Raw genomic sequence first — 12806 nt, 5'->3', positions numbered from 1 at the left:
AAGAGTTGGATGGAAGACAATTTTTAGGAACTGGACAATAAATGAGAGTAACACCTTGGTGGGTTTCCCATTTTCAACTGGTCCATTGGAACAGCCTTACTCAAGGATTTCACTTTAGTTTTTGTAATATTTACTTGTAATGTCTACCTGTCAGGGCAAAAGTGTCAGGCTGTATGACCATCACATCTCATGGGCCAAATAACAGACACTCAAAACACTGACATATACCAATGAAAGTGATGGGTACCAAAGAAGCTAATTACCAGCAATGTCAAGCGGGAGGAAGGGGAGAGAGTCACATGCCATCTAATACTTGGGAATGTCATAGATTCCTATTACTTCTGATGGCTGGACTGGCAATGGGGGGCGCAAATAAATGAATGCTGCTAATGGGGCCACCATTAAAGAGACCTTCTTTATACTAGATCAGTGTTTCTCAATCCTTTTACCAAGAAGGAATCCCTTGAAGTAATGTTCAAGTCTTCAGGGAACCCTGCTAAAATTACTTTATCCACAGCTCACAGTACATTAGTGTGGTGGTCAGTGGGAAGAATGCCTCTTATATTGCAGGTAATTGGGAAGAATGTCACTCTTACTGATAGCCAAACAAATTATTGGTATCAGTTAAACTGACCTAAGAGGCACAAATGTCTCATTGCTCAAAGAAACCTCTAGCAACCTCTGGAGGAACCCTAGGGTTTAATGGAACCCTGGTTAAGAAACAGTGTATTAGATGGACAAGGCACAAGTTAAATGTAAGTTTTTGAGCAGAATCGCATAAGTATATATGTTTTTGATATGTTTAATGAAATTCTCTTTCTCAATGTAGTTCCGGGGGGCTTGCGTACATTATTAGCAATTGATTTCCTGATGAGAATTTGAAAAGGCTGCAAAAAAGGGTAAGATACAATACGAGAGGGAAAAAGAACTTTGGGGTTACATGTTGGTAATAGAAATACATTTGAAGTACATTGTAATCATTTGAAGCACAGAGAGGACTATATGGAGTGTTTTTGTAAATAATACTGCAAATCAGGTGGGGCATGTAGAAGCATGGAAACCATCGATGGGACTGGCAGAGACAAGTAGTAGATGAGAAGTATTGGTGAATATGAGGTCTTCTAGATGCATTGACATAAGATTATGCCAGTCAAAGTCCAGATAGTGAACACCAGAAGAAATTTGCAGATGTCGAGCCAAATCATTATATAGTTTTTGCAAACTCTACTATTTATCGGGTGATTGAGCATCGTGGGCAGCAAGGTGGCTCAGGGGTTAGCCTTTCGGCCTTTGCAGTGCTAGGTCCCAGGTTCGATCCCCAGCCAGGACATTATCTGCATGGAGTTTGCAGGTTCTCCCCGTGTCTGCGTGGGTTTCCTCCAGGTACTCCGGTTTCCTCCCACATCCCAAAAACATGCAGTTAGGTCAATTGGCTTCTCCCTAACAATTGACCTTAGACTACATTAATCACATATGACTATGGTAGGGACATTAGGTTGTGAGCTCCTTTGAGGGACAGTTAGTGACACAACTATGGACTATGTACAGCGCTGCGTAATATGATGGCGCTATATAAATACTGTATAATAATAATAATAATCGTGACCCTACTTGCTACACAAATGTATTCTGGGACTCTGGCAATTTAGTGTTCCCCTTTTTTGTTTTTTGTTCCAGTTTCAATCGCCCATTGTCCAAAGACAGAGTTAATGCAAGGTGTCTGCCAAGCACGATTAAAATTACAAAACCATGAAATTAAAATGTAGACTTTTTTTATACCAGTTGAAAAATAAAAAGACTATGGCTAAAAAATGTATGGGCTGAAGTTAAATATTCTGCTTGTCAAAAAAGCTCACGGTTCGGTGGTTTTCTGATAAGAAAGAGGAGGTATTGTTTTGTTCCCTAAACATTCTCATTAGGAAAATCGGCAGGTATAAAAATAATCCCAGGCGTTTGAAAGTCTTATATTGGCAGGAAAAGCATACTGAAAGAGGCTATTAGACTAAATTTACATATTGTGATTATCTGCTCATAAATAACTTGTAAAATGGAACTCAAGGCAAAACTAAAGTCCCCATTACATTATGTAATGACCAGAACAGGAAGTAATGTCAGGATGCAAGGTGATGTAATTTCAAATGGAAAACTTAGTGGTTTGGAGGGTCCCTGAGGATCGGTATATTAGGTTGACCTCCTTCTATATTCTAAAATTCAGTGTCCAGTTCCCAATTACAGGTCACAAGGCACCAAGTTGAGTAGATTTGTCCAGGCCTATGCAAACAATGGCTTTTAAAAAGTCAGCAATTGCACAAAAACTTTGGAGGCTCCAGTACTACATATGGGGAACAGGGGTCATCAAGACTTAGGTGAATGTTAACTTGCAATTACTATTACGCAAGGCAAGTGGTGCAAACAAAACATAAGTTTCATAAAACACTTAGTTTGCTTTCACACAGGTTTTAATGCTGCATCTGTGAAGTTTTGGCCATTTATACCAACCTATCTCTCAGGACTCTGTTTTACCCAACCACTATTGCCATTATAAGGCCAAATGATGGTGCTGCATCTTCTTGAGTGCAGAAGTCAAAAGAGACACGTGATATAAAAATAAAATTTGCTGCCATACTCTTACCTGGCCGATGTGCCTTTGGGGCTGCCATGTTTTGCACCTTTCCTCCGTCCAGGGGTTTAGGGGGTGATGCAGTAAATCTGCATATCCCGGACTCTGAGGGTGTGCTAGAGGTCAGACTGTCTGTGTACTCATTAGTCCCTGCTGTAAGCTGTTCTGATGATGTGTCTGATATGAAGCACTCTGTGATGGTGAACTTGGCATGTCTCAGCTGCTCCTCCATCTTGGCGTGCTCATACGCCCTTGCTAGCTCTTCATAAGTAGACGAGGCACTTTCCGTGGAGACCATGCTGCTCCTTGCTCTGTCTGTGGAATGCAAAGTACAATATACACATTACTCAGTTATGTAATGCTATCCACAATAACAAATGACAGTTAGCCTAGTCGTAGACTGAAAGTGCAAAGTGCATCAGAAACTGGAGTTTCTGATGTGAGGAAGCCTTTCCTATACCAAGATAGCCATCTCCACACACACAGTGTAGAACATGGTAAGTGGTCCTTGCTTTTTTGAGACCCAGTTTCTAGGGATCCGGATCATTTTGAGTAATGCGATCCTTGGTGTAAATTCAGATTACAATCTGATTGTAGGCTCAGACAATATACCAATATATCATTCCCAGTCTACCCAGGCAGGTCTTCTAATGGCAAAAGCTGAAGCTAGGGTATGTTTTCAACAAAAGGGGGCCCTAATCAAATATAAAGTAGGGATCTCAAATGCACAGCAATCCAGCTCTTTGGACCACTGCCATTCTGTCATATGAGGCCCTGGAGAAGGTAGGGCCCCAGGCAATTGCTCAGTTTGTACTACCCTAAAACTGGCCCTAGTTTGAGCTGTAGCAGTGTTGCTGGGAGGTTAAACCCTTCTCTGATTAGCAGAATATCCACCCCTTTTTACCAGAAGCACCACCTCCTAGGTTCATCCACCACCTAGCCTCTTTGAGTAGATAGCAGTGGGCAGATATATATCTATATCTGGACACCCTAGGTAGGGGGTGCAATTTAGAGTTTTGATGCACATTGGGGGTCAATCAGATAACCATACTCATCTTCAAGTACAATTATCTTTTAAAGTTGATTTGCATTGTAATGAACTCATTTAATAGCCAGCCTGCACTAGCTGCAATCAATCATGACTTTGTTACATTCCCTATTGAAAGTAGAATTTTCATACTGATGTTCATAAAAACACAGGAAACTAGCAAAGTACCAATCATTTTTTCAATTTCATCAGACGCTCGGCTTACAAAATCTACAGTAAAATGATGTATATTGTGTGCCTGAGAACAGTCCGCGGACAAAGCAATCCAGACAATAAATATAATCTTGTATCTCCGAGTAATACAGTTTCTAATCTAGTTTTGTTGGGCGGGCTGATCCATTAAGTTTCTATAGGAACAGCAATAAAAACAGAAATTTACATTCTGGGAAAATAGAAGAGAACTTTTTATCTGTTCCCAGAATTTCTCTTTTCTATGGCTCTAGATTATACAAAGTTTTCTTTAGCACGAGCTGGAGATATACATCCACCGCAGCCACATGGGTCAGCGAGAGGTTAGAATAATGTATTTCAAATAGGTAACAGCAAAAAGTATTTACTTATTGGGCCTAATTAAATAAAGCTCTCCGTGAATGGAGAAGATTTTAAAATAATTGGAGAACCTGCATCATCCAGCGAACCTGGACTGGATCTGGTACAGGCTATCCAGGAATACAAACATTTGCCAACCAAAAGTAAATGATTTTATAGAAATCCCTTCCAGGTTTGTTGGATCACCCAGGTTCTTCCATAATAGTCTATCTTCTCTGGTTTCTGAGAGATTAATTGAATCAGGCCCATTGATCCTTGTGCTTATGACATTTTCTGCAGTGCAGATCACCACTTTAAAATTTGGCAATCACCACTTTCACCGGTGAAAGCAAAGATCTTCTAAAAGTGACATTCCTGCCAAAATGGCAATCTTTTCAGCTCATTGCTACGTTTATAAATGGGTATGAATGGAAACTTTTACTATAAATATTAGTAAATATTAACATTAACAATTAATTCTTTTATTCACTCCATTTTTTGTCTGTTGCAAATACAATATTATATAACCGTGTTCTGTTAAAAACAAAAAAATTAAACAAAATGGACAGGTGGCAGAAATGTAGGGATAAGATAACTTTCTGGGCTTGCTGTCTGTGTTGGCATACTAGGTAGCATTGTTTTCAGCTACAATAACTGGAGACTGCAAAACAAAGAACAGAGGAGAGAAAGAGATTTTATGTTGTTAGAACTCACTTTAACATTGCTTCTCCATAGATTGTAGTATGGTAAACAAGTGTTCCCATCCAACACCTTTTCCTCCCTAACAACCACCCAGCTCATCTCTTCCTTGTTCGCATATTCATATCTTTAGCAAACCCCCCAGAACACATTTCCCTCTCTAGTTACCAAGTAGGGATGACTAAGGGATGACTAAGTATAACCAAGTAAGGGTGTCCAGAAAAGGAGACTTCCATGTATTAGCTAGGCCAAAAGCTGTACCAATCATCAGAAGCCTGATAGTAGTGGAGGGTATAGTTAACCATTTAGTTATTGGGAGCTATTGCTATTTGGATCTAGGAATTGGTATATATATAAGAGCCCCTCCTGGCATAGAATCCCAAGCAATTAGTGTGGTGTCAGATATATTTATATATACATATTTATAGAAATTTCATTCACTAAGCAAAATCACATGTGTTGTTTGCTATAACCTGTTGGCTTTTTTGATAAAAAAAACAACGTAGCTTAGCATATTGTGCTTACAGGCTGACCTATGATGCTCATGATATCAGGTTGGTGTATCTCCCTCACCCTTTCCTGTTGAAATTGCCCTTTAAAGTTATACAATAAGATGCTTTAGTTACCTGTGTCCTGTGATGGGCTTACTCTGTAGCTGTCGCTCTCCTTGTCTACAGAGCCTGTGGCTCTCGGAGTTGGTAGTCTCCAGTCTGTGGTTAGTGTGTGTGCAGATATGGTGGGATGTGGTCTGTTCAGTGTCCACTGGCTGGCGTATCTGTTCCGAGCTGCAGGACCGGCCTTGGCATTCTTTCTGGTTGTTGGATCTGTGAGAGAGAAAAAAAAAGGGATGGTTACTAAAAAATACCTATCCAAGATAAATAGAGAAACACAGAAAGATAGAGAGAAAGCTGTGAAATGGAAAATTAGGCAGACAGACATTTAGGATCCTATGAATTGGAGAGATCTATAAAAGATAGATAGATAGATAGATAGATAGATAGATAGATAGATAGATAGATAGATAAACAGACAGATAGACCTATGATATATGTGAATTAGACAGATTGTCAATAGATAGATATTTTGATAGGTATACAGATATAAATGAATTAGATGGATCTACTGATCAAATTTTCATGGAACCCTAGGGTTGCTTTAGAGGTTGCTAGGGGTTTACTGAGCTGTGGCTGATTGACCTCCTGTTTAATAATGTGTGCAAAATTCCTGGGTATATTACCCCAACAAATTCCCATGACTTGGTTATAGTAGGGGTTCCCCTAGGCTTAAAAGTTATTAGGGTTTCTTGGGGATAAAAAGGTTGAGAAGGGCCAAACTAGATATATAGATGACATACTATTACACAGTAAGTGTGAATGACGGGTTTATATGAGATCGAGATATATTGATCAAATAATTAATAAATATGTATGTGAGACATGTAAAAAATCATTTACACAGATAGCACAAGTAAATATATTTACACTTGCACATTTAAATTGCCATTATTCCACCAGCACTCATTAAAGTCTGTGATTACCAAGATATCTGCAGTGATTTATATCGTCATTTATGCCCTGGAACAAATGCTAAATATGCATAAATAGCACCATAAATAATCCTATAATACAATGAAATCAGAACAGTGGAGTCCTGGAGGCAGGTAGGGACAGATCCTGATTGTCAGCAGAGTGTCTGATGGCTGGCTGTGTTTGCTCTCATCAGTTGGGATCTGGCCAGCGCTCCTTCTTGTTCTATTGTCCTATGACTGTGTGCTCCCTGAGAATTCCCTCTAATTCCGAGATATCACATCTGCTGCAGAGATGTGCGGTATTTTTAGCCTGGCTAGACTGAGCTGTTTCTAGGGACAAATAAAGTGGCTTTAACCCCTCAGAGGCTGACATAAGAAAAACAATTCTTCTATAGTGTGTTGTCACACCCCGCTGTGTTATTTCTGCAGTATTGGTGGTTCGGGAAAAGCTAGAGGCTGTTGAAGCTCCAACATAGAACATTCATGTGAAATATGAATTTATACAACATTAACTTAATATATTAATATTATGAAATAACTGCGTCATTTATGGATTTACATTACACTGAACCTAAGAACTGAACTCCAGGCAAACAGCTAAATATACCATTGGAATACATATTAGGGTCCCATCAGAATATTTTTCCTATATCTGAGATATACTGCAAAGACAGATTGAGGACCTGAGTTTTCAGTATTGCAGATTTTCAAAACAACATGGTCACCTTGGCTTCCAGTGCTGCTTTCCCCTCTCCTAGTCTAAAAAGGTGGATACTAGTCAAAAGTCAAAATCAGGCACTTATACTAGTTACAAATGTCATAATGTTTTAATGGGTACATAACTTCATGAATTAGTTGGTTTTCTGCTTTTTAAATTTTAAATCTATCAAATAATGTCCTGCACTGGGGCATCTATCACAAAAAAAAATCAATCAATCAAAAAATAAATCAATCTATCATCTATACCTCCTTTGAGAGCTACCAGTGAACGCTTTGCAAGTTCTCAATCCCTATTGCCACTGACAGTTGGAGTCCCCACTGAAGATTGAGAACCAATTAGGATGTCTCCTAATCATGTGATTACTAATTTAGCTATTGAAAGTGATTGCATGTAGACTGAAGGCATCGCTTACAAAAAATAAAAGCTTTCAACCTGTTTCTCTTAGTGTCATCACTGGGTAGGCAGAATATTGCTTGGGACCAGTGACATCAATGTGTGTATAGCTTATTGATTCACTAGAAACCAGTGACTTCACTGAGAGTACGGTCTATCCATACACTAAAAATCAATGACATCACTGAGATTGCAGCCTATCCATTCTCTAGAATCTGATGACATCACTAAGGATAGAGCCTATCCCTTCACTGGAAACCAGTGACATCATAGAGAACACAGCCTATCAATTCACTAGAATTTAATGACATCCCTGGGATGGAATATCTATTCTCTAAAAACTGATGACATTACTAAAAATAGTGCTTATCCATTTACTAGATATCAAAGACATCACTTAGAAAACATTGATTTTAAATCAGTAAAACACAGCCCATTTATTCACTAGAAACCAATAATATCACTGGGATTACAGCCTATACATTCTCTAACAGCTGATGACATCACTAAGAATAGAGCCAATCCATTCAATAGTGACCAGTGACATCACTGATATTACATTCTATTCATTCACTAGAGACCAGTAATTATACTGTGTACAGCCTTCTGATTTACTAAAGGCCACTCACATAAATGTAAAAGGGTTAATTGTTTCTTCTCCTGAACATTGCACTCCGCGTTCTCCAGGGTAAAATTAAAAATGCAAACGTACAGTTTAATTTTGCAAATGATTTTTTTTTTTAGATGTTCAATCAATTAATCATACAGCTAAGAGCTTTTTCAAAATAACCCAATATATTATTAAAAGTAATTCCAGCTGATTAAGGAAATGCAAATAATTTACCAGGCTTGAAATTGGCAAATTAATGAATGGAGTCCTACTGTGCACAATTTCATTTTCTGGAAAGTAAGGCCTGTGCCCATAGACCACATGATCTGTAGCCTCTAGCTAGATTTGCAGCCTCTTCCCCTACAAACTGAGTCCATCAAATGAAATAGTGAAGACACAGGTAAATGACTGTATTACCTGGTAAAGAATAAGTCTAACTAAAAGTGATGCTTTAATTTTACATGGATACAGATTCCAATCAGCTTCCTTTATTGATAGGGAGTTCAATGTCAAGAGCAAAGAGTTCATTACAAAGAGTGAATATCTCCAGTGAATGTCTGTAAAGCTGCACCCTCTGGTCTCTGTATTGAAACCTCTGTACACCTGGGTGCTCTTCAGCTTAATAATTTAAGTATTTCATTTTAAGCAACCTTAAAAAAAATAGCTTTCATCACCAGTCTAATTTTAGGAAAATTGGACAGAGACCAGGAAAGGATTCTGTATGGAGATACTCCATTATAACACAATCTGTTAAATTCTCTGTACTGTACAGGAAATGAATGCAGAGTCCAGGGGAGGGGTGAAAGTCATCAATTTAAGGTCATGGCTCCAAAGAAAATACTTTAAATTTGCTTTACTCCTAATGATGGTGAAAATTACAAATACTTCCAGCTGCACTGTACACGAACTTTATTAGTGCAAGCATCAGGAGAAAAATGGACGGGGTGTCCAGGTATGCAGAATACAAGATTAGGTGGCAAAGTGAAGGGGTGGTGAGGGCAGTTGGGCGCTAAGCTTTCTGGACAAATGAAATCTTGTTGACATCAATATCCTGCATCTGTGTAATGCTATATATTGCTGCTGGTTATGACGTCTCATAGAACTAAATTACAAAAATGTAAGCAGGCAATTTGTTTGGAAAATGGTAAAGCAATTTTTAAACTAAACTAGTCTCTCCTTGGTCCATCACCAGCATCTTCATCCAATCTTCTTTGGGGATCTTAGGCCACACCTGAGTAACATAACTCCTGTGCATGGGAGTTCATATATTACCGGCAGCCAGGTATGCTAGGATTGTAGGAGCAGTTCAGTGTTCATTAAAAAGAACGTTGTGAACAAGCAAGTTTGTTTTATTATAGAAGGACCATAGCTTTTGTATTTCCTTTTTTGTAATACTGCCTGCTCGCAATTTTTTATATTTCCAGTATACCCTTTGTGTCAGGCAAATAAGTAATTGTCTGCAATGGAGGTAAAGTGGACCTTTGGTAGACCTGAAGTGAATATTAGGTGTTTTATAGGAACTGTGGCAATGTAAACATAAAACTAAAACTAAAATGCACCTTTTTTTTGCACAAAATTATGAAGAACTGGTACAAAACTTGCTCTTAAACTTAAAAAAATTGGGTGCAGCTATTAACATAAAGGTACACTATCTCCATAGCCATTTGCAAAAATTTCCAGAAACCCTTGGCGATTTCAGTGAGGAACACTGGGAGAGGTGCCATCAAGATATAAAGGTGATGGAAGAAAGCTATCAGGGCAGATGGGATAGACACATGATGGCAGACTACTGCTGGAGCAACTTGATTGTCCTGATCATCAGCATAAAAGGGATTCATACAAACTGAGTTTTTCAATTACTTCTTTGTGGTTATTTCTGTAAATTGCTTGTTCTGTAATTTTGCTTAATTTTCATTAGTTTTCTATGAGGTTAATATTGAGGTCATTGTTTCACAAAAATACAGCCAATCTAGCAAAACCAATAGCATATTTGGCATTTGCGCATCAAACATAACCTAAAATGACTTTTTTATGTTTGGCAAGAAAATGTTTGTTGACCAGTGTTATTAGTCACAGGGGCTTTGGAGTGAGATTTGGTAGTATTACTATTGTACAGCTGTTAACCCCGCTGGAAAGGAAGCTGTACCTGCGGGCCTACAGTGCAAGGATCCCCCTACTTCTATTTCATTCATTCTGAGAATCTTCCATGTCTCCTGCTGCTTTCTGAAAATTCCCCCCAGCAGTCATCAGATCACTAGCTGGGCAGATACAACATAAGAAGCAAAGTCCTGTCTATATAAAGATGTCTGCCTCCACACACATCCACCAAGCTAATAATAGCCAAGAGATTACATGTAGGAAGACCGTGAGTGACTAAAGATTTGGAGTTTTCCAGGGTACAGCTCTCACAGATCAGGTTCTCTTTATTTTTTTTATTACTTTTGAGTAAACGAGTGAATATAAATAGTGAATGGGACATGTTAAAACATAAAAAACATTTTTTGAGAACGTAAGTGTAAAAAAAAAGTAAAATATATAATTAAAATGAAAAATAGATAATTATGATTATGGTTTTCCTTAAACTTGACAGGTGAGCAAATAATGAATAAAATACAAAATAAAACATGAACGCCAACCAAAGGTAATAAATGTACACTTACTTGTTCCAGGGCGAGCATCAGAAACATCCACCAAGGGCCCCGTAGCCTGCGAGACGGATTGGTAATGCACCGTGTGAGTCACAGTTAACGATTTCTGTTTTGATGACTCGCCAAAGTCGGCATCAGTCAATAGCACCGTTGATCTATCATCTGAAAGGCAGAAAAGATTTAATGTTAGGTATAGATATAATTTGCTGTTGAAGCAGCATAAAACCTTAATGCTAGTATAAGAGTGACAGTGACGGATTTAAAGCAGTGCTCCTATATTGATTAAAAAGAGTATTTAGCACACCCCCCCCTACAAAAAGCCCATGTTAGGTGCATAGAAGAATACCAGAATTAATTGCTCAAATGTAAATCTTGGTCATAGGAAGGGGAGAGATGTACATTATTATGGATATTCTAGGCAAAGCAAAACAACCTAAAATTAGGCACGCTAAAAAGGGCAAGAGGTAAACACAGTTTTGGGCACTTTTAATGGCCACTGTTTATCTTAAAATCCTTTTTCTTTCTGTGCAGTTGGTCCTTCAGTTCATCAGTGACCCTATGCTATACAGCTACATAACATTTAAAACTGTTGTAACGTACAATGTTTCTTCTCATGCATTTATTGTCTGCCTGATCCTGCCTTATCTGCCTGATCTTTGTGCAGTTACTGATCATCTCAACCTGTCAGTGCTAAAGCTTTAAAGTGTATGTAAATCTTAACAATCCAAATCATCGATTTTCTTCATTTCTATTCTGCTCTGTTTAATACACCATTAAAAGGATTGTATTGTATCTGTTCAATAACTGCAAAAGAAAAAAAATAGTTGTTGATCGATCATGGCCAAAAATCAATGCTTTCCTGTGTCCTCTGCACACTTCCTCTAATATCCAAAAATACCCTCCTATTATTATTATTATTATTATTAAACAGGATTTATATAGCGCCAACATATTACGCAGCGCTGTACATTAGTTCTTAATATTGATGACAGAATGATAAGCCACTTATGTTGTGAAATTCTGTGAATTGGTGTGTTGGGTATATTGTGGTTGTGTGCTTTGCCCTCTGGCAGGTAACACAGGATTACCCAGGGCATGGAATCCAAGTGTCTCAGTTTTTGTTTTTCAGAGCACACTGCAAAGGGTAAAGAGCTGGTATCCCCAGTGAGCACTGGATTACTTTGCTGCAGGAAGAACACCAGATCACGGACTCCGGGCTCTCCCCACCAAGGGCAAGTGGAACAGATAGCTTCAATGAAGGGACAGCTGGAGATCAGGTTCTGGGTACCTTGGAATCTCAGTAAGATGGCAGGCTAGGTTTGGAGGCAGACAGCTGGGGGAAGACAAGGTCAAAATAGACCAAAAGTGAACCAAAATCAGGGCAGGCAGCAAGCAAGAATCAAGGCTGAGATGATCTGGGCAAGCAGAAAACCAGAAAGCAAGGTCAAGGTTAGGCCGAAGTCAAGTTTAAAGAAAGGCATTTACGCAGAGTATAGCTGGGTAAGGTCACTGGTAACACCCTCAGGGGCCAGCAACCAGAGCTTAGGACTTTAGGGGCTTAAATAGGACTAGTACAGGACAGGATCCGGACCACAAACTCATCTGCTTACTGGCCGCAGGACATACTCTCTAGTCCCCTCTGTACGCAGTGTGCTGGGGATGCAGACACTGACTACAGGGATGCTGGGGATGCTGCAAGCTGCTAAACAGAGGATCTGTGTGGTGGAGTGGTAACAGTAGCAGAGCAGATTAACAAAATTAAAAAAAAAGAGCCGACACCTCTCTGGGGTGATACTCTGGGAGATGTGCATGTATTGCAGAGGCGTCTTAGATGATTTTTTGCCTCCACATACATTTTAAATAGATAACTTTTGTTTAGCCAAAAAAAGTGGCTGCAAATGTCATCTCTTAATAACCCTTACACCACTGCTATCAGTTATGTGATGACAGTAATTAGTGAATAAAGATTAATATTATTAGTAAATGAGTTTTAAAACAAACTATTCCTAAC

At 38.8% G+C, this 12806-nt stretch overlaps 1 protein-coding gene across 2 annotated transcripts in view; it reads right to left on the bottom strand.

Annotated features, from left to right (window-relative positions):
* Positions 1-12806, bottom strand: part of DSCAM (DS cell adhesion molecule) — a 159782-nt gene that overhangs the window by 16713 nt on the left and 130263 nt on the right. For both annotated transcript variants that reach the window (XM_072398307.1, XM_072398308.1), the window contains 3 exons: positions 10808-10957; positions 5522-5719; positions 2633-2935 (listed from right to left, as the gene is read on the bottom strand). In XM_072398307.1, the coding sequence (XP_072254408.1) occupies positions 2633-2935; positions 5522-5719; positions 10808-10957 (651 nt within the window). The remainder of the gene's footprint in view (positions 1-2632; positions 2936-5521; positions 5720-10807; positions 10958-12806) is intronic.

Source organism: Pyxicephalus adspersus, chromosome 1 (assembly GCF_032062135.1).
Source record: "Pyxicephalus adspersus chromosome 1, UCB_Pads_2.0, whole genome shotgun sequence".
Taxonomy (NCBI): domain Eukaryota; kingdom Metazoa; phylum Chordata; class Amphibia; order Anura; family Pyxicephalidae; genus Pyxicephalus; species Pyxicephalus adspersus.
Note: the sequence above shows the minus strand (reverse complement) of the source record. Positions and strands in the feature narration are given on the sequence as shown.